The sequence below is a fragment of the Stegostoma tigrinum genome, chromosome 33 (assembly GCF_030684315.1).
Source record: "Stegostoma tigrinum isolate sSteTig4 chromosome 33, sSteTig4.hap1, whole genome shotgun sequence".
Taxonomy (NCBI): domain Eukaryota; kingdom Metazoa; phylum Chordata; class Chondrichthyes; order Orectolobiformes; family Stegostomatidae; genus Stegostoma; species Stegostoma tigrinum.
The window spans coordinates 35,298,229-35,321,721 of record NC_081386.1 but is presented as its reverse complement, the minus strand read 5'-3'; the positions used below and the strand labels follow the sequence as shown (position 1 = coordinate 35,321,721).

Here is a 23,493-nt window from a genome sequence, read left to right as displayed (position 1 = left end):
GGCAGTTTCCTTCCCTAAAGGACATGAGTGAAACAGATGGGTGTTTCTGACGGTAGTTAATGGCTTCATAGTGACTGTTGAGGCTCTTAATTCCCGGTATTTACCGAATTCAAATTTCACCATCGACCATGGCAGACTTGGATCGAAGTCCTCAGAACATCACACGGTTTCAGGATTAATAGGCCAGCTATAATACCACTAGCTCATCGCCACTATCCCCAAGCTCCGCACCCCCCCCCCACCAAACTGATCTATCTTTTACAAATCCACGCTAACACTCCTTAAGTAAATCACAGCTCTTTCAGTAATTGTTAATTCTTTTCTGATTATTGTTTCTAAAACCTTAATCCTCTGCTCATGTTAAATTGACCAGTTTACAGTTACTAGGATGAACGTACCCTCTTACTTGATCAAGGGGGTCAACATTTGTCACTTTCCAATCCTCTGGCATGTATTGAAAGATTATGGCAAGTGCTTCCATTGGCTCCATCCCCCACTTCCCTTAGCAATTTTGGATGTCACCTGGACCAACCAGAGATCGGCTATGTTTGTACTGAATGGTGCAGCAGGGGCTCAAAGATCATATAGTCTACTTCTACTCTTATTTCTAATATTCTTATGGACAAGAAGACTTATTCACTTGAAGTGTAGCCAGCCCTTCTGCTTATCGATTTTCATCCCTTTGATCAGCTCTAACATCTCACTTCCTACTGATACCTTAATAGCATCCATTTTCTTGGTAAACACTGAAGCCAAATACTCAGTTAGTACTTTATTCTTGCCTTGTGTCACTGAACATGTGTCATCTTTGTTTTTATCAATAAGACCCACTCTGCCTCCTACAAAACATTAACTATTTCCATGTTGGCAGATTTTTGAGTTACTTTTTATGTTGTTGTCTCTCTCCTTCTGTGTATGTGTCCTCATTTTTAAATTAGTTGATGGCATGTGAGTGTTGCTGACAAGGCCTACATTTATTATTGCTCTCGAATAGTCTTTGAGAGCAGGTGTTGGTGAACTACATTCTTAAAATGCCACAATACATATGTTACAGGTGCTTTTAATGACAGTATTCCAATATTCTGACTCCATGAGAGCAAAAGAATAACCATACAGTCCAAGTCAGGATGATGAATGACTTGCAGGTGGTGCACCCATTTATATGCTGCCCTTGTCCCAGATGGTAGAGCTTACAGAGTTGTAACGTGTTATGAAAAGATATGCCAGGGAATTCTTGGAGGCCTTGTATTCCAACCAGAACTCCATCAACAAACACATTGAATTAGACCCTGTGTACAAACCACTGAGAAACAGAGCAGAAGTGGCACCATACACACCAACAAACTGAGGCATATTAGTAAAAAGCAAGACAGAGCACTGACGCTTCACCAGAGGTGCACTGATGATGTTACCTACCAGGCTGACAAAATGTTTCGCAACCAAATCCACCGGCTTGGCAAGCATGTCTACAACCAAATCCAACAACAGCTAAGGAGAGAAACCTAACTTAAGTACCCGCAAAAGGAGGCCAATTACCAGACACCTAAAGCAAATTTGAGCCCTTTTTGGAAGGGAGAAGAAGTTTCATTTCCACCCAAAAACCAAGCTGATGAGGAGTTTATGATGGGAAATAATTTGTGGAGCACTGAGGAGTACTATGTAAGTACATCAGGAGCCTAGATAAAACCTTGTGATGATATTACAGAGCTGAGCATCAGTGAGGATAAACTGCAGTGTGGATGGAATTAGATCATACAGGACACTATCTGTTGAACAAGACCACAAAACTACATTTGACAATGGCAGAGTTATAGAATCATACAGCATGGAAACCGACTCTTCGGTCCAACGAGTCCACGCCAACCATGTTCCCAAATGAGCCCCAACTGCCTGCATTTGGTTCATATCTCTCCAAATCTTTCCTATTCATGAACTTATCCAAATGTCATTTAAATGCTATAACTATACTGGAATCCACCACTTCCTCTGGCAGTTCATTCCACATATGAACTTCTCTGTGTAAAAAAAGTTGCCCCTCATGTCCTTTTTAAATCTTTTTCTTCTCACCTTAAAAATACGCCCCCTTGTTTTGAATTTCTCCACCCAAGGGAAAGGATTCTTGCTATTTATCTTATTTCTGCACCTTATGATTTAATAGACTCCTATAAGGATACCCTTTAACCTTGTATGTTCTAGTGAAACAAGTCCCAATCTATCCAGCTCAAACCCCTCATTCCCAACAACATCCTGGTAAAACGTATATATTTATGGCCTTTATATTTCAGACAGGCAACTTCTAAAGTCATTTCATTTAAAATCTTTATGTGCAGAGAAAGCCAATTTAATCAGAGTAGTCAAGGCCAATTTGAATCAAATCCAAGATGAAAAGATGTGTTATAATCATGGCACCAAATAGTTTCCTCACTTTCCTCATACCAAACAGCAGAAGCTAAACATTTAAATGACTTAGGATCGTATATGGATATGAATGCACTAGGAAGGTAGATTCACCTTTACCAATGTTGTATTTTCTTATAATACATAACAAGAACATTACATTGAAGTCTAAGTCTAAAAGCAATTCTTAACTTTGCTTTTTGTTGTCTTAAATCCAGGGTCACAGAATGGCACCAAACAGCATGATTCAAGGATACGTCAGCATCAAACATAATACATCCAGAATGATAAGTTCTTCAAAGTAACACACTTGTTCTAGACACATAACTGATTATTCTATTAAGGATACCCCTCAGTCAACACTTTTCAATTCTAAGATACATCAGGTAATGACTAAACTGATGTGGTAATTACCTCACACACCGAACTATACCTTCCCCAGAGCACATGCGATCCCCTGGGTCCTGTTCTGACTGCCCTCCACTGTCCAGACCCTACCTGATTACTCGTACCAGCTGAAGGTGACCATACCTAACCCAAAATTATCCCCATCCCGCAAGACTTGACCTGTCCTGACCTAATTCAACGCACCTACAACGCCACAAACAAACTATTAAAAAACTGTCAGAATGGAAGTACAGTGTTGCGTCTCTGGGGAAGCCCAAACAGAATCTCCCCTGAGAACTGTAGAGCTCCCTTCTTTTGTAAAAATGAATGGCTCGCTGATAATCTGAATGAATTGTCAATTATTCAGTGCAATAAATATAAAGTGTCATCATAACTTTACATTATCTTCATAATGACTCCTTTCATTTTGTTCTACACAGATTAAAATTAACATAGTTGTCTCAAATTTTCCTCGTACTTTAATCCCTCAAGGCCTTGCATCATAATAGTCAATCTTCCCTGAAACTTTTCTAATGCATCTTTCGCAGTCAAGTGACCAAAAATACAAACCAGGATGAGCATCACTAAGTGAGCTGAAAAGCATTTTCTTTGTTATGTCACTATGAACTATTCCAGCTTGCCCAAGTAATTCATTTATCTTATTAGCAACTGTCTCACACTAACTAAAAGCTTTTAAATATGATCAATTCTCAATTTAAATCTCTTTTCATTTAGCCATTGCCAAGGAAGACACTTTTTAAAGTCATTTTAGTTAACTTTGGTTTACATATGCTAATCCTCCCTGAAATTTTCATCCGCTATTATTTCAAAAGAGGCATTTGATTGTATTCTTGAGGGGTTCAGCTGTACTACTGATATATCACATAAATGGTTCAGCTTGTGTATTGTGTGTACTTGGATTTAAAATGTCTTTTTATGTATTACCTGACTGCTATCTACATTAAAATTCAACTGGAATTCCTCAGTCTCTGCAAATGGCCAATCTTATTTTTGCTTGTTACCGCTCCTTGGAGCTCGACGTCAGCAAATGTAACAATATCACTATGGACAGTTGTTCCATTTCTTTCACAAATATTAAAACCTGCAGGATTATCAAAATAGATTGCTATGGATTTTACAAATGTTTCTTTTCCAGGCGGAGCGTCTCACAATTATCACTGTGTATGGTTTCAAGTGATGATGTTCAAAGGAAGAATAAACTGATTTGATGTCTTCACTGTAAGCTTATAGCGCATAATCCACAACTGACTGCATAGAAATAATAGTTGATGGCTTTCACGAGAGCATAATCACTAGTTATATTTCTATGTCAATTGCTGATTTTTGTGAACTAATTAAAGCTTATCTTAAAAAAAGCAAGGGTTTGCAGTTAGGGAGTTAAGAAGAGGTTTACAAAAGCTATTAATAATTAATAGAGCCAGTCACAGTGGATGAGTGATCTCAAACCCAATCTGAAACCCATTCTATTTTTTATTTGCTTGGAATTGGAGGGATTTCGTTAGTTTCCATTTTCACTGTTGTTCGATGACATTATAGTCCATTCAACAGTTTCATTATCATAGAACATAACAACACAGTACAGGCCCTTCGGCCCTCGATGTTGTGCTGACCTGTCATACCGATCTCAAGGCCATCTAACCTACACTATTCCATGTACGTCCATATGCTTGTCCAATGACAACTTAAATGTACCTAAAGTTGGCGAATCTACTACCGTTGCAGGCAAAGCGTTCCATTCCCTTACTACTCTCTGAGTAAAGAAACCACCTCTGACATCTGTCCTATATCTTTCACCCCTCAATTTAAAGCTATGCCCCCTCGTGCTCACCGTCACCATCCTAGGAAAAAGGCTCTCCCTATCCACCCTATCTAACCCTCTGATTATTTTATATGTTTCAATTAAGTCACCTCTCAACCTTCTTCTCTCTAATGAAAACAGCCTCAAGTCCCTCAGCCTTTCCTCAAAAGACCTTCTCTCCATACCAGGCAACATCCTAGTGAATCTCCTCTGCACCCTTTCCAAAGCTTCCACATCCTTCTTATAATGTGGTCACCAGAACTGTACACAATACTCCAAGTGCGGCGCACCAGAGTTTTGTACAGCTGCAGCATAACCTCTTGGTTCCGGAACTCGATCCCTCTATTAATCAAAGCTAAAACACTGTATGCCTTCTTAACAGCCCTGTCAACCTGGGTGGCAACTTTCAAGGATCTGTGTACATGGACCGAGATCTCTCTGCTCATCTACACTGCTAAGAATCTTATCATTAGCCCTGTACTTTGCATTCCGGTTACTCCTACCAAAGTGCATCACCTCACACTTGTCTGCATTAAACTCCATTTGCGACCTCTCAGCCCAGCTCTGCAGCTTATCTATGTCTCTCTGCAACCTGCAGCATCCTTCATCACTATCCACAACTCCACCGACCTTAGTGTCGTCTGCAAATTTACTAACCCATCCTTCTACGCCCTCATCCAGGTCATTTGTAAAAATGACAAACAGCAGTGGACCCAACACCGACCCTTGCGGTACACCACTAGTAACTGATCTCCAGGATGAACATTTCCCATCAACTACCACCCTCTGTCTTCTTTCAGCAAGCCAATTTCCGATCCAAACTGGTATATCTCCCACAATTCCATTCCTTCGCATTTTGTACAATAGCCTATTGTGGGGAACCTTATCGAACGCCTTGCTGAAATCCATATACACCACATCAACCAGTTTACTCTCATCTACCTGTTTGGTCAACTTCTCAAAGAACTCAATAAGGTTTGTGAGGCACGAGCTACCCTTCACAAAACCGTGCTGACTATCCCTAATCAATTTATTCTTTTCTAGATGATTATAAATCCTATCCCTTATAACCTTTTCCAACACTTTACCAACAACTGAGGTAAGGCTCACTGGTCTATAATTACCAGGGTTGTCTCTACTCCCCTTCTTGAACAGGGGAACCACATTTGCTATCCTCCAGTCATCTGGCACTATTCCTGTAGACAATGACGAGTTAAAGATCAATGGCAAAGGCTCGGCAATCTCCTCCCTGGCTTCCCAGAGGATCCAAGGATAATCCCATCCGGCCCAGGGGATTTATCTATCTTCACCTTCTGAAGGATTTTTAATACCTCTTCCTTGTGAGCCTCAATCCCATCTAGTCTCGTAGCCTGTATCTCAGTATTCTCCTCAACAACATTGTCGTTTTCTAGAGTGAATACTGTTGAAAAATATTCATTTAGCGCTTCCCCTATCTCATCTGTCTCCACACACAACTTACCACTACTATCCTTGATTGGGCCTAATCTTACTTTCATCATTCTTTTATTCCTTAAATACCTATAGAAAGCCTTAGGGTTTACCTTGATCCTATCCGCCAACAACTTCTCATGTCTCCTCCTGGCTCTTCTGAGCTCTCTCTTGAGGATTTATCATTTAGGATTTATCATTTGTCCTTGAGTTATTTCTTGCTGTTCTGAGAGATTTATGTGATAAGAACAGTTTGGAGTGTGTCCATGTTAAATTTTCATGTGGGAGTGCTGAATAAATGCTGTGGCAGTCTAACTACTGCAAGATAAATCCAATTGTGGGTGACGATGGATTGGCTTTGCACAACTGTAAAATCAGACATTTACAGTCATGTTTTCTTTTTTGATCAGATGTTGTTGTGAAGTTGTAAAGATGACAATTGAGAACAGAATTATACATTATTAAATTTGGTAAAGTTTCAGATTTGGCGTTGAACCCTAGTCTTAGAACCCTATCATCATATCCCATTTTCCTAAGTGAATATTCAGAGAACATCTGGTTGAGGCTGAGAATTTAGGATTTGATTTGGACTAATTCAAACCATTACATTTAGAAGCAAGAAATATTTTCACCTTACTGGCCTGCGTTTGATTTGAATCCACGTGTTTGCATGAGAAGGACAGAGTACTAAAAATACCCTTCACCCAGTTCCTGAAATGAAAACAGTGGCAAAAACATTATGAAATGAAAAATATCACTAACTGTTGTACTGTCTAAAATCAATTAAGGAAGAAATTCCTTTTGACTTACTCTGATCTAGATTTTCTTCCTGTTACAATTGCTGAAAAGACTACTGGCTGCCAATTTACTGCCTCTGTGTAGATATGTGTCACGAAAGAGACTGGACAATGCATTGGCTAATTTTCCTGGTTTCAGCCACGGGTATCATCAGGACAAGGGATTTGGAGTCGAAGGCCAAACACTTACCCATTGTTGAGTTACGATCAGTCCAAAGCCTAGCATTCACAGTGAGTCAATTTATTGGGGCATATTTGACACTCTTGACACTGTCATTCTGCTGTTGCTTCCAAGCAGTGCTAAGCATGCCACATAAACACAGTGCCGCAACAGCAGATCAGAGGCTAGGAATACTGCGGTGAGTGACTCACCTCCTGACTCCCCAAAGCTTGTCCACTATCTACACAGCACAAGTCAGGAGTGTAATGGACAACCCCAGTTAAGCCTGGATGGGTGCAGTTCCAACAACACTCAAAAAGCTTAACACCATTCAGGACAAAGCAGCCTGTTTAATTGGCACCATATCCACAAACATTCAGTCCCTTGGTGTACAGCTAGTATTCTCCTTTCCAGTTATGGTGGAATCTCTTTCGCTGATGAAGATCACGCTGGGTGCCTGCCCTTCATGCATCAATAGTCCCATATCTGGAAATGGATTAGAGTCACAACGGGATTGGGACAATGAGCCTAAGTCTCACCCAACCTGGTGGGTGAAGGAAATTTAAGCCCTGTGTCCAAGAGATAACACAAATAATACTCGAGTATTGTGCTTCACTTCTTTCATTTGTTCACTAAAGAGATAAATTGGAAAAAGGAACAAGACAAGGGAATACACAATGAATGGCAAGATATGAGGAAGCTCAGAGGAACAAAGGGGTCTTGAGGTTCTCTCTACAGATCACTGGTAGTTTAATAGGCTGGTTAAGATGGCATACGGGGCACTTGCCTTTATCAGATTAAATTGGAGCTGTACAGAACTTTGGTTAGGCAACAGCTGGAGTACTGTGTGCAATTGATAGGAAAGATGTGATTATGCTGGAGGATGTGTGAAGGAGATTCACCAAGATGTTACCTTGGATGGAGCATTTCAGTGATGAAGAGAGGCTGGATAAGCTCACATTGTTTTTTTTGGAGCAGAGAAAATTGAGACAGGTCCTGATAGAGTTATGTAAGACAACAAGAGGCATGGACAAGGATACAAAAAGCAGTTATTCCCCTTAGAGAAAGGGTCAATTAGGTACAAGGATACAAAAAGCAGTTATTCCCCTTAGACAAAGGGTCAATTAGGTACAGGCATTATTTTAAAGTGAAAAGCAGGAATTTGAGAGGGGAAGAAAAACCTTTTCACTAAGAGGGTGGTAAGGGTCTGGAAAGTAATGCCTGGGAGGGTAGCTGAGGTGGGAAATCTCATAGTCTTTTGGTTTTCCAGTACAGTTACAACACTGGTATCTAGTTGACAAATGCGGAAAAATGCCCAGCTGTGTCCTTTACATAAAAGGGAAAACAAATCCAACATAGCCAATTAATGTCCCATTAGTCTACACTCAAACATCAGTGAAGTGATTGCAAGTGTCATCAACAGTGCCATAAAACAACATCTGCTCAGCAATAACCTGCTCAGTGTTGCTCAGTTTGGGTTCTGCCAGGGCCACTCAGCTCCTGACCTCATTACAGCCTTGCTTCAAACATGGACAAACCTGTTACATTAAGGAGTCCTGGTAAAACTAGACTTAATGGGTTTTAGGAGACAAACTCTCCAAGGATTGGAGTCATACCTGGCACAGAAGAAGCTGACTGTGATTGTTGGAAGTTAAACATCTCAGCTTCAGGACATCTCTGCAGGAGTTCCTCAGGGTTATGTCCTCAGCCCAACCTTCTTCAGCTGCTTCATCAATAACTTTCCCTCCATCATAAGGTCAGAAGTGGGCAGGTTCGCTGATGATTGCACAATGTTCAGCATCATTTGCAACTCCTTAGATACTGAACAGGTCCGTATTCAAATGCAACAAAATCCAGACCAATATCCAGGCTTGGGCTGAAGAGTGACAAGTAACATTCGCACCACACAAATGCCAGCCCATGACCGTCATAAATAAGGTATAATTACAACATTTAAAAGATGGTACGTGAACAGGAAGGGTTTAGAGGAATATGGGGCCTGGTGGCAAATGGGTCAGGTCAGATTGGGATGTCTGTTCAATGTGGACAATTTGGACCAAACGGTCTGTTTCCATACTTTATACTCTATGACTTCAAAGAACAATCTTACTACTGCCCATTGACATACAATGGTATTATCATCATTGAACCTCCTACTATCAACATCCTTGGCGTTACCATTGACCAAAAACTCAACTGGGCATGCCACATAAACACAGGGTCGCAACAGCAGTTCAGAGGCTAGGAATACTGTGGTGAGTGACTCACCTCCTGACTCCCAAAGCTTGTCCACCATCTACAAAGTACATGTCAGGAGTGTAATGGACTACCCCAGATAAGCCTAGATGGGTGCAGTTCCAACAACACTCAAAAAGCTTAACACCATTCAGGAAAAAGCAGCCTGTTTGATTGGCATCATATCCACAAACATTTACTCCCTCGGTGTACAGCAATAGTGTATACTATCTACAAGATGTATTGCAGAAATTCATCTTCAGACAAGCACCTACTAGACCCATGACCACTTCCGTCTAGGAGGGTAAGGGCAGTTGATACATGGGAACATCACCAGCTGCAAGTTCCCTCCCAAGCCACTCACCATCCTGACTTGGAAATACTTCGCCATTCCTTCAGGTCACTGGTCAAAATCCTCTGTAACAATCTTGTGGGTGAATCTACATTGGGGGTCAGGTAGCTCTGTTGCCTGAATGGCTGGTTTTCAACTTTATCTACACCAAAATGGACTGCAGCAGTTCAAGAAGGCAGCTCAGCACCAACTTCTCAATGGTTACCAGGATGGGCAATAAAGCCCAGCTTGCAATGCCCACATCCCGTAAATGAATAAAACAAAATGACATGGTCAAACCAATTCCTCTTTTCTGGTTTTAAAAATTACATGAAAAAAACAGATTAAGAAATTAGCAGCTATTTTCCACTTTGCATAGATTTCCCGATGGCTGTAGCTGCAATGTCATCAAAGGACATTAACACATAAATAAAACCATGCTCCTAAGTGTCAAACGATATAAAGCACACCATAACTTCTCCTCACACTGTTAAAAAAGCACCACACTCATTTATTCAAATAAGGATTACAAATAGTATAAGCTTACTCTTACTAAAAGCTGCAAGAATGGGTGCAACGGGACTTCGTTATCAAAGTAACTATATTCCTTTACAAAGTCCATTGCACCTGTAAATTAGATGTATTTAAATTCAATTATAAATATATGATTGCATATGGCTCAATTTAGTGTTTGGATTATACTGGTGGGGCCTTCAATTCCTGCAAGTAAGATTACTACTGGTAGGGAATGCTAACACAGTTGATAATTGTTAGGTTTGCTGGGCTAATTCTGTTAGCGCTCACAGATTAACGTGGGTAATTTATAGGAATATTAAGTAACAGATGTTATGTCTTTGTGTTAAAAAGGCTTGATGTAAATTACTGCATACGCAGGGTCTTGAATGATGACCACCAGATTTAATTACATTTTTTTTAATATTCCTGTTGAGTATGTTACCCAAACATTTTATACCGTTACATCCTGGACATTTTCAACAGTTTATAATTAACTGAAAACCTTATGGATTTTGATATTCTAGGTAAATAAGACAGTGATATAGCATTTGCACTAAGGGGTAAGCTGTAGTCCCAGAACCACAAAAATCAAAAGTCACTTCAGACTAGATTATTCAGCTGCAGAAAATGTGACTGCTAGTTTCTATGTATGACAGTTCCTCACAACTTAAAGTCAATTTCACTCCCTCTCCAGACATTTGACAGCTATGATGTAAAAGACTTCCTTCTCCCCTCAAACTTACTATACAAGGAACAGCAAATTGTAGGGTCCTACACAAGGAAAATATTTCTCCTTGTTGAGTATTGAGTTGTCACTCCAAATAACAATTTACTCCTGCCACAGCCCTTCACTAGTAATGGAAAAATATACAAACAGAAAAAATAACAATGTATCCACGACACATCAATTATTATGTCTGCACGTGTTTCTACAAAGCCTCACCTGTCATATTATTATCAAACTATATCAAATTACATATTAAATCCTATCTCAAACTTAACATGCAATCTACCTATGTAAGCTTTTTACAATTACACACTCTCAGCAGTGTAGGTTCTATGATGCCTCTGTTTTGTCTCAGTTCCTCAAACTGTACTAAACAGAAACACCTAGACACCTTCCTAAGCTGGTAAACTTTCTGTCATTTAACTACAATAAATATAATGTACAACTTGAAAATGGAGAAAGAATTGACAAGTCCTGATCTAATTAAGACCATAAAATGTCAGGGCACAGCAGTAGGCTATTTGACCCAACAAGTCTATTCTGACATTCAGCGAATTCATGGCTAGTCTGACAATTCTCAATTCCACTTTCCTCCCTTATCCCCATAATCCTGATTCCTGTATTGATTAAAAATTTGTCTATCTCAACCTTGAATATACTTAACAACCTCATGTAACAACCCTCCGCAGTAAAGAATTCAACAGATTTATTACCTCAGAAAAAAAACTGCTCCTCATCCCTGTTTTAAATGGGTGAGAGCTTACTCTGATTTTGCCATCAGGTCCTAAACTCCCCTAGAAGAGTAACAACCACTCCATGCCTACCTTGACAAACTCCTAATATTTTTAGATGTTTTAATAAGGTCTCCAAGTTTTGCAAAACTGCAATGAAGAAATTGAAGGGAAAACAGAATATGAACACAAGCAATGGAGTAACATTAAGGCAGACTGCAAAATCACTTTTAGGTATGCAATGAAGAAGATTGAAAGGATGAATATAGATCTATTACAGTCAGAGTAAGGAGAATTTGCAATGGAGATCAGGAGAAAACTCACAATTATTTTATGTATGTCTTCATGGTGGAAAATACAGAAAGGCTAGTGAACCAAAGGGCTTGCGAAATGAGGAACTGAAAGAAATTAGTATTAATAAAAAGGTAGTTCTCAGGAAATTACCCGGAATTAAGGTCGATAAGTCCTCTGGATGTGATGAGTTATATTGCAGGAGATTGCAACAGATAACAGTTGCACGAGTGGAGACCTTTCAAAATTCTATAGATTCTACAAAGTTTCTTACAAACTGGAAAGTAGCCCACCATTTAAGAATGGATGTTGGGAAAAAATGGAGAACTTCAGACATGTTAGTTCGAGAGGAGTAAAAGAGAAATGTTGTGATGTATTTCAAAGGATTGGTAACTAGGCACTTGGAAAATAATGAAAAGGACTGGGCAGTGACAAAATGGATTTACACAAATTAAATAATATTTGATAAACCTGTTGGAGTTTTTTTCAGCATGTTCCTTGTAGAATAGATTTAGGTTAATTAGAGGATGTGTTACATTTAGATTTTCAGAAATATCTGGGTAAAGAGGTTAGTAAACTGAATTAGAGCGCATGGGATTGGATGAAAAATTGCAATTGATTATAAATTGGTTAACAAACAGAACTGTCATTCTAGGATTGGCAGGCTGAGACTTGTGGGCTTTCATAAGGATTAGTGCTGGAGTCACAGCTGTTCACAGTCTATACAGTATTTATAAATTTACAGATGACACAGAGTTAAGTGGATATATAAATCATGATGATGATGTTAGGAGGCTTCAAGGGAGCTAAGACAGACTCAGTGATTAGGCAAGCATATAGCAGATTGAACATAATGTGAATTCATGTGCAGTTTCCCATGTTGGTAGGCAAAAACAAAGGCAGTTGTTAGAACCATTGCTGATCTTTCATTATTTTTGTTTCATTCTTTTTATCAATTTTGGTTTGGAGTTGTAAAATGAGAACTAAAGATGATTTTCAGACTGTGGGTAACAGTTTGTCTTAAAAGGAAAACAGATCAAATCAATTAGATTACTTCATTGTTTAAGTTTGCTCTAAGTAACTATAATGTTAATAAATTGCTAAGTCTTTTGTTTAAGATACAAACCGGTATATGGAATTGATTTTTCACACAGTTTAGGATTGATTATTGAAAAGTCTGGTTAGGATCCATTGAGATCAATTTTGAGGTCTTTGAAGGTTATAATTTTACTGTGTTGTGAATATAGAGGTGTAAAAGGGTGATATGGTTCAGCTGTCTGTCTCTGTATTGCAACACAGTTTGTTTCTTAAATGGTGAATGTTTGGGAATTGTTGATGTGCAAAAGGACTTGGCCTTGTTCATGATTCGCTAAAAGCTAGCATGTTGGTTCAGCAAATAATTAGGATGTAAATAGCATTTTGGAGGATTTTGTGGTGCAGTAGTAGTATCTTTACATCTAAGCCAGGAGACCTAAGTTCAAGTCCCACATACTCCATAGGTGTACCGTAACATCTCTGAACAAATTGTTTAAAATGTTTAGTATGTTGGCCTTCATAGCAAGAGGATTTGAGTCAGATGTTTTACTACAATTGTACAATGCCTTGGCAGTATTACATTATACTTGGAGTATGGTGTACAGTTGGTGCCCTTAAAGAAGGATATACTTGCCATGAAAGAACTGCTATGTGGATTCACCAAACTAGATTGGACGATTGTCCTATAAAGGACACAGTAAGGAAATCAGACCTGTATTCTTGAGAGGTTCAAAGAAGGAGTAGTGCTCTCATTGAAACTAATAAAATTCTTACTGGATTTCGCAGGGTGGATACAGATAGAATGTCTCCCTGCCTGTTGAGTCTAGAATAGTGCAGATAGTCTCAAAATAAAGGATAGACCCTTGAAGAGAGGCATGGGGAGTGTAGTAAATCTTTGGAATTCTCTACCGAGACAGCTGTGGAAATTATTCAACGAACATGTTCAAGACACAAACTGATAGATTTCTGAATTTTTTTTCTTCATTCAAGGGATATTGACGTAACTAACTAGGCTAGGTACTAATGACATCAAGGGATATGGGGGTAGCATGAGAAACTGATATTGAGGTAGATGATCAGAAAAATGGTGGAGCAAGTTCAACAGGATTAATGACCCATTCCTGCTCCAATGGCCTAAAATATTAACAGTTTCTCTCTACGGATGCCTGATCTCAAGTTTTTCCAGCTTTTTAAAAATCTTATTTCAGAGTTTCAGCATCCATGGAGAACTGTTTTTGTGCTGTAGCTGCCTTCCATGTGTTCAAAAGAAAATCAACTGCTTCCCTTTAATGTGTGTGATGTATAAAAGCCTGTTGGTGAACTCTGCCCTGAACAAGCCAGGACATGGTATATATGTATTTTGCACTGCTGTTATATTTGGTGGTTTTAGATGTGCAACAATCCTACTCATTAAGAGATGATCATTTCTGTAGAAGAGAGTCAAGACTCCTGTTCATTAGCTAACCTGCCCATTTTCCCTTTCAAACCTTCCTGAACACAAGACAGCCCAATCATCATTAATTCAAAGTATTATCCAATGAAACTGCATAGGAAGATACATTCTAAATTCTTATTTTAGTACTACAGTAGTATCCACCTGGGATTCTTTAAAAAAAAAAGCACCATTTTTTGCAATGGAGTCAATACCTCCATGTGTTAGGAGCAGCAACCCCACTCTTGCATATTAAATTTTGCATCTATTTTATTTCCAAAAACAAGTAATTAAACAGGCTAATTTCTACCCACAATCAGTATGAACAACCCACTTTTATTGTCAGATTTGTACCTCAGGAGGAAAGATTAGAGAATGTAAGACATGTTTACTGCCACATGAGATTTGTTCTTACCTGTCACCTGTATATCCAGCTATACAATGACATTTACCGGTCACATGGTCACACTGCCCTCCGTTATGACAAGGACAGTCTTGGGTACAGTTGATGCCAAACTTTCCAAATGGGCATGGCTGTGCACAAACCAATCCCTACAACAAGGGTAAAATAAAAATCTCAATTATTTTTACATTTCAAACAAAATTTTCAACTGATGGGCATATTAATGAATAAGGCTTTATTAATGAAGTAAGAAGCATACTTTTCTGGTGAAACAAAGGTAAACAACATGTGCCCAATTATCCAACAGGTAACCTTGATATGTATTAGTTAGGACCTTGAAGCATAAGTTATTCATTGTACAATCGCCTCAATGGATTAGTTTGCATATTAAGATGATTCATTTTATTTTAACCCTCTGAATACTCTTTGCAGATTTGTTCAACCTGGCAATACAGTAACTATTCTTTGTGAAAAATTGATGTTAAAAAGCGCTACTAAAAGTTGTCATGTGATAACCATTGAGAAATCTATACATTTTTGTAAATTACTTGAAAAGCTAGCAATGATTTTTGTCCTGTTATACAGTATTGATGTGGAATATGTAATGCAGGAATATTTACTAAGCATGAAAAGTTACTTTTTGTTCCTCTAAACAGTTGTTTGCATCAACAGTAGTTTAAATGAACAACTTTTCAGCAATGACAAACTATTCTAACACTGAAGAGAACTTGTTGATAACTAGTTAGGTTTTATACAGCATTCCAAAAGGTCATTAGAAGGATAAACCTGGAACCAATCTTTACACATTCATAACCACTTATTTACAAAGATGCATATTATAAGTTAATGCCATACTTCCTATCCCAATCATCACAGTTTCAGTCTGTCTGTTTATGGAGGCACACGTGTATCTCCAGTTAATGTCTATCACCTGCGAACAATTAAACATAGATGATCAGATTGGTTGTTATCTTGGATTTAATCCTGCAGTTGTATAGTTATTCAAAGCCTTTACAATGAATGTCACCTGGTTTCACAGAACGCCTGCTCAGTTTGATCTGCCAGAGTATTTTGTTTGCTGTACAAGACTGCAGTGTTAGAAGTGAATCACACATAGGTTGTAAGTGTTTGGCGTGAGCCCACATTCTGTAAATTATCTTGTCAGCTATATAAATCATCATTGTCCACTTTAATATACAAGTCTAAATTTTGTGAACCTTGCAAATTATCCCATGGGTGACCAACAATGATTGAATGCTAGGGCTATTATTTTGCAGACCTTAAAAATGAAAAGGGATTACAGCCAATTCTAGCAGCATAAGTGGTTTGGTGGAAGCATATATGGAAATATATATCAATGTTTATGGAACAGAAGGAAGTCAGGGCTGTGTTCCAGGTCCAACCATCTTCAGCTGTTTCTGCACTGATCTTCCTTCCATCACGTGGTCAGAAGTAGGGATGTTTGCTGATGCCTGCACAGTGAGCAACCCCTCAATTTATAAAGCAGTTCTTGTCCATAGGAAGCAAGATCTAGGCTTGTCTGATAAGTGAAAAGTAACATTCACGTCACACAAATAGCAGGTGATGGCAGTCTCCAACAGAGAATCTAACCATCACTCCTTGACACTCAATGGCATCATCAACGCTGAATTCCCCACTATTAAGTTTAGGTGTTCACGTTGACTAGAAACTGAACTGGAATAGTCAAAATAATACGGCTACAACAGCAGGTTAGAGGTTAGGAATTCTAAGGCAACTCACTCAACTCCTGAATTCCTAAAGTCATCTACAAGGCATAAGTTAATTGTGTGATGAAATATCTCAATGAATACAGTTCCAGTAAGACTCATGAAACTTGACACAATCCAGAACCAGAGATAACAAGGTGCAGAGCTGGATGAACGTTACAAGCCAAGCAGCATCAGAGGAGCAGGAAGGCTGATGTTTCGGGTCTGGACCCTTCTTCAGAAATGGAGGAGGGGAAAGGGACTCTGAAAATAAATAGAGAGGGGGAGGCAGTGATAGAGGGTGAACAGTGAAGCAGATAGGTAGAGAGAAGACAGACAGGTCAAGGAAGTTGGGTTAAAGCTAGTAAAGGTGAGTATAGGTAGGGAGTTGGGATGGGTGTTGGTCAGTGAGGGGAAGATTTTCTTGGGGTTTGGGATGGCGATAAGAGGGAGGTGTCGGGGCAGGAGTAGCCCTCCTGCGGTTGCAGGAAAATGTGCCGGGGGTGGTGGACCAACTCCCAACCTACACTCACCTTCACTAGCTCCATCCCCACCTCCCCGACCCGTCAGCCCTCTCACCACCCACCTGCCCCACCATCCACCCTCCAGCACTACCTCCCCCTCTCTCCATCCACTTCAGAGACCCCTTCCCCTCCCCCACCTCTGAAGAAGGGCCCAGACCTGGAAACACCAGCCCTCCCGCTCCTCTGGCACCACCGCTGAGCCCGCTGTGTTCATCCTTAGATTATGACCTGTGTTCACCATCAGGAACATCCTTCCTCCATTAACCCCTTCCAGTCCTGTTTGAACATGAGATAGCAGGAGCTGCAGATGCTGGAGAATGTGAGATAACAAGGTGTAGAGCTGGAGGAACATAGCAGGCCAAGCAGCAGAGGAGCAGGAAGGCCTAGACCACACCCCCCAGAAATGGGGGAGGGGGAGGGAGATCCGAAACAAATAGGGAGAGAAGGGGAGGCAGACAGAAGATGGATGGAGGAGAAGACAGGCAGAGAGGAGACAGACAGGCAGAGACAGAGCCAGCAAAGGCGAGTGCAGGTGGGGAGTTAGGGAGGAGATCGGTCAGTCCATGGAGGACGGATAGATCAAGGGGGCAGGATGAGGTTAGTAGATAGGAGATAGGGGTGGGGTGTGAGGTGGGAGGAGGGGATAGGTGGGAGGAAGGACAGATTCAGGAGGCAGGGACAAGCTGGCCTGGTTTTGGGATGCAGTGGGGGAAGGGGAGATTTTGAAACTTGTAAAGTCCACATTGATACCATTGGGCTGCAGGTTCCCAAGCAGAATATCAGGTGCTGTCTTGCAACCTTCGGGTGACATCGTTGTGGCACTGCAGGTGGCCCAGGACAGACATGTCATCTGAGGAATGGAAGGGTGAGGTGAATTGGTTTGTGACTGGGAGGTGCAGTTGTTTAGTGCGAACTGAGAATAGGTGTTCTGCAAAGCAGTCCCCAAGCCTCCGCTTGGTTTCCCCGATGTAGAGGCCACAACGGGAACAGCACATACAGTATAAATGATAATGGGAACTGCAGATGCTGGAGAATCTGAGATAACAAAGTGTGGAGCTGGATGAACACAACAGGACAACCAGCATCTTAGAAGCACAAAAGCTGACATTTCGGGCCTAGACCCTTCATCAGAGAGGGGGATGGGGAAAGGGAACTGGAATAAATAGGGAGAGAGGGGGAGGCGGACCAAAGATGGAGAGAAAAGAAGATAGGTAGAGAGGAGAGTATAGGTGAGGTGGTATGGAGGGGATAGGTCAGTCCAGGGAAGATGGACAGGTCAAGGAGGCAGGATGAGGTGGTAGGTAGGAAATGGAGGTGCGGCTTGAGGTGGGAGGAAGGGATGGGTGAGAGGAAGAACAGGTTAGGGAAGCGGAGACAGGCTGGGCTGGTTTTGGGATGCAGTGGGGGGAAGGGGACGAGCTGGGCTGGTTTTGGGATGCAGTGGGGGGGGGGAGGGGAAGAACTGGGCTGGTTTAGGGATGCAATGGTGGAAGGGGAGATTTTGAAGCTTGTGAAGTCCACGTTGATACCATTGGGCTGCAGGGTTCCCAAGCGGAATATGAGTTGCTGTTCTTGCAACCTTCGGGTGGCATCATTGTGGCACTGCAGGAGGCCCATGATGGACATGTCGTCTAAGGAATGGGAGGGGGAGTTAAAATGGTTTGCGACTGGGAGGTGCAGTTGTTTGTTGCGAACCGAGCGGAGGTGTTCTGCAAAGCGATCCCCAAGCCTCCGCTTGGTTTCCTCAATGTAGAGGATGCCACACCGGGTACAATGGATACAATATACCACACTGGCAGATGTGCAGGTGAACATCTGCTTGACATGGAAGGTCATCTTTGGGCCTGGGATGGGGGTGAGGGAGGAGGTGTGGGAGGCAAGTGTAGCACTTCCTGCGGTTGCAGGGGAAGGTGTCAGGTGTGGTGGGGTTGGAGGGGAGTGTGGAGCGAACAAGGGAGTCGCGGAGAGAGTGGTCTCTCCGGAAGGCAGACAAGGGTGGGGATGGAAAAATAGCTTGGGTGGTGAGGTCGGATTGTAGATGGCGGAAGTGTCGGAGGATGATGTGTTGTATCTGGAGGTTGGTGGGGTGCTATGTGAGAACGAGGGGGATCCTCTGGGGGCAGGGTGTGACGGATGTGTTGCGAGAGATGCAGGAGATGCGGTCAAGTGCGTTCTCGACCACTGCGGAGGGAAAGTTGTGGTCCTTGAAGAATGTGGGCATCTGGGATGTGCGGGAGTGGAATGCCTCATCCTGGGAGCAGACGCGGCGGAGGAATTGGGAATAGGGGATGGAATTTTTGCAGGAGGGTGGGTGGGAGGAGGTGTATTCTAGGTAGCTGTGGGAATCAGTGGTCTTGAAATGGACATCAGTTTCTAGCTGGTTACCTGCGATGGAGACTGAGAGGTCCAGGAAGGTGAGAGATGTGTTGGAGGTGGCCCAGGTGAACTTGAGGTTGGGGTGGAAGGTGCCATCTCCAACACAGCTGCTTGTCCCAAAACATTCCTTCCTGTATGAAGGTTCAAAACTTTTTTATGAATTTCTTTCAATGAACATACTGTTAAATTGTAACCTTCAGTGTTGGTCAGTTTCACAACTATATAAGTAGTACAAATTTACCAAGATAGTCACCAAGACAAATCCCTGCAGATAGTGCTCCAAAAGCAAGAGAAAAATGACCTGTGCTTTTGGTAGTAGGAAGGTAAATTTGCAGCAGATAAAAGGAATAACACTGAATATCGAAAATCTTAAAAAAATTTAAATATGCTGGAAATACAATGGTGACCTGTCTCTAGTTCGGATAAAACATACTAAATGAAATGTTACTTTGCCCTTCTTTTTCAGATGCTGACGGACCTGATGTGTATTTCAAACATTATTTTCTTTTATTCAAAAAAATCCATGCTACTAACATCAGAATCAATATTAGCCAACATTGTTTGGATGATTAATACCTCTGATGATGAGGAAAAAAACCCAAAGTATTGTGGATGCCAGAAATTGGAAATCAAAATAAAAATGCTGGAAATACTCAGCATATGTAGTAACATTTGTGAAGTGAGAAACAGAGTTAACATTTCAGGCTATTTCTCCTTCCATAGATGCTGATGGATCTGCTGAGTATTTCAACTATTTTCTGATTTTACCATTAATGATGAAGTTGCCTGATTAAATTATGAAGGAAGCTTTTTTCTTTAAACATACCATCCAACCAGCTGGACAAGTGCAATCTCCAGTGATATGGTGACATTTGCCACCATTCTGACATGGGCACCGTAATTCACAGTGGGCTCCATGGCTGCCAGATGGGCAGCGTTCTTCGCAACTGCAGATTAAAAGTAGACAATACTGAGTCATTACAATACTGAGCTGAAACTGATCAAAATTCTCTTATACAAGTCATACTTTCCCTTATTTATATCTAATTATATGAATACGCACATATGTTAAAACTAATATTATGAATCTGATAATCATCATTGGATCCAGCATAAATTTCATGACAAAAATTTTCTGTCTGCCACTATATTTCAATACCAGGCTGTTTTCTGTTTGATGGTGCTTTTTGTAATATCCAACCGGAGAAACAGAAAAAGAACAAGGAAGAAACAGAAGGAAAAATTAATGAGAATGAAGCCTTGTGCTAAAATTGTATTACAACTTATTTGAAGATACTCAGACTATTTTTCTTTTACATTGTGATTAATAATAAATGCACCTTTTAGTGTTTCATGCTGCTAGCTTTTCTATTTAATTGAATCAACCTTAGAATTTAGTTTCAGCAATTATGGTGCTATGTATTATTGTGAAAGACAGTATATACAAGTAATTTAAAGAAGAAAAATCCTCTATTGTGTTTTTAATGTATTGTGTGCAACTTACATTGCCAGGTTTGTTCAATCACATTTGTTATTTAAGTAGCTAAAGCTTTAACAGTGACAAAATTTGAAAGTTTTCTTTACTTTCGTTGGCAACTAAGTCAGTTATGAATCTGCACTAGTACTCAAATGTGACCAGTAACATTCCACACATGTTGTGGGGGTCAAATTTGCCTTGTCCTATTTTCATGTATGAAATGGTTGGAATGCATACGAACTGGAATGGACGTCTGCAGGCTGGTCATTTTAAGGACACCTGTTTGGGTTATTTTTAACATTGATGGCAGATCTCAGGTGGTTCCAAGGGATAGGAAGGGGACGAGAATGGGTCCACTTTACAATAAATCATTGGTGGTGGCCTCCAACTGGAAGAAGTAGGTATAGAACATGTCCAGCCATATTTGAGAATTGGTTTGCAGGACAGGTGTTGAACAGCTAATGCCTATACAGGACAACTATGTTTGTTTTTTATGGCTGTTAGAAATTTCAGGCAAACTAATATGGTGTCAGATTTACTTCAGGTTCTTGGGGAACATACTCACCCCAAATTGATACTTTTTACCTCCATGACAAAGTGTGCCATGGAATCAAGTTTTACTCTCCACTCATTTTCAATAATTTGTACATCTAGTTGAACACTTACTTATTGGCTAACTTCAATCTATTACAAGAAGACTACAGTATTTAGATTTAGCCCAATGATAGTGGAAGAAGAAATTTAACCTCTTTAATTATGTAGTAAAATATTCAATGGTAGTGTACACCATGTGCGACTAGTACCCAGAAGGCTTTTCACAAACTGCGTAGATAGATATACATGCCAACCGGTACTGGAAGAACAACTCTAGTTTTATGTTATTTGGCCAATGATACTTACTGTCATTTTGGGTCAGCTTGTGGTTCTGCTGTATTATCTTACTTCTTTCAGTCTGAAACCCGTGATAAGGAAGTGATATTCAATCACAAACATGCAGCTCAACTCTAATGAGTAACAATGCATTTGGATATGCTACATGTAAATATCTGCAGTCTACAGGAAAGACCTACATTGGAATTTGGGTTCCTCAGAATTATGTATAATATATTTTGTGAGAATTGTAAGAGGTTCTCTTAGTGACGTATTCCAGTGCTACTAAGCAGGTGCTTTGGTTACAGATTCTGCACGGTACTGTAAAGAGTGTTTTCCCCATTTCCCAATGGAGGTCGCATTATAGTCAATGGCAGAGTTTTGGCATTAATGAGACGATATCTTGAATTGTGCTAGATTAGACAATGGTATTGCATCCCAAAATGGGTTTGCAGTTTCAAAGATACGCTAATTTCAAATTAACAAGTAAGGAAACATAGATGTCCCTTTGCTTTGGAAGGAGAAAAACATGGAGGGAACATGCTAACTCTAATGCTAATACAGAAAAGATGTGGAAGCATTGCAAAAGGTGCAGAGAAGTTTTACCGGGATGTTGCCTGGAATGGAGGGAAGGTCTTATGAGGAAAGGTTGAGAGAGCTAGGGCTTTTCTCTTTACAACGACGAAGGATGAGAGGTGACTTGATAGAGGTGAACAAAATGATCAGAGGAATAGATAGAGTAGACAGCCAGAGACTTTTTCCTAGCGTGGAGACATAGTTTGAAAGTGAAAGGAGGTAGATATCAGGGAAACGTCAGAGGTGGGTTCTTTGCTCAGTGAGTGGTAGGGGCGTGGAATACATTGCCGGAGAGGATAGTGGCGTTGGCCTCATTAGGGGCATTAAAGTGGCTATTAGATAGGCATATGGGTGGTAGTATAAGGTAGCCATGGAGGTTAGATAGACCTTAGGTTTCGGGTAAAAGTTCGGAACAACATCGTGGGCCAAAGGGCCTGTACTGTATTGTACTGTTCTATGTTCTAACTCTAAACCATTTATTACACCTTTTTACATCAATTACGTCTTCTCCCAAACTGTTAATCTTGAATTTTCACAATCATGAATGGGCTGGACAGAATAGACGGGAAGAAACTGTTTCTGCTTGTAAAAGATACTAGAAGAAGATGGCATAGATTTAAAGTGACCTGCAAATGATGCAACGGTGACGCAAGGAAAATATTTTTCACTCAACAAGTAGTTAGGATATGGAATCCACTGCCTGGAAGAGTCGTGCAGGCAGGTTCAATGAGGCATTCAACAGAGGCACTAGATGATTGAAGAAAAGTAATGGTACAAAATGTATGGGGAAAAGGCAGGAGATTGGCAGTAGGCAATGATGTTCAGTTCCTGAGTTAATGCAAGCATGCAGAACTGAATGGCCCTTTCCTGCATCATAATACTTCTGTGATTCTGTGAATGGTGCGGCAATACGTATATGAATAAAGCAACTACAGAAAGTAAGGGAAAATCAAAATGTTATAACTTAATTATACTCACAATCTTGTAATAAAAAGGTGCATTACAAGAGGGACCAGAGGGTCCAATCTTAACCAGGTGACATGATGGTATTCTCTACAGCCTGCATAATGTTTTTCTTCATGCCCCTGGGGTAGAGTGGCTGGGTAGATGGGGGTGTGCTGTAGCTCCTATCTCCTGATACGTGTTTACATTGCCAACTTGCTTTCTGAGAACAAGGTGACTATCAGACCTGTGCCCCACCTGTGTCAAACGTGGAATTGTGTGGATTAAGTA

The 23,493-nt window shown here is 40.6% G+C and overlaps 1 protein-coding gene across 3 annotated transcripts in view; it reads right to left on the bottom strand.

Moving 5' to 3' along the window:
- Positions 1-23,493, bottom strand: part of megf11 (multiple EGF-like-domains 11) — a 498,254-nt gene that overhangs the window by 134,810 nt on the left and 339,951 nt on the right. For all 3 annotated transcript variants that reach the window (XM_059639362.1, XM_059639360.1, XM_059639361.1), the window contains 2 exons: positions 20,164-20,284; positions 14,723-14,859 (listed from right to left, as the gene is read on the bottom strand). In XM_059639362.1, the coding sequence (XP_059495345.1) occupies positions 14,723-14,859; positions 20,164-20,284 (258 nt within the window). The remainder of the gene's footprint in view (positions 1-14,722; positions 14,860-20,163; positions 20,285-23,493) is intronic.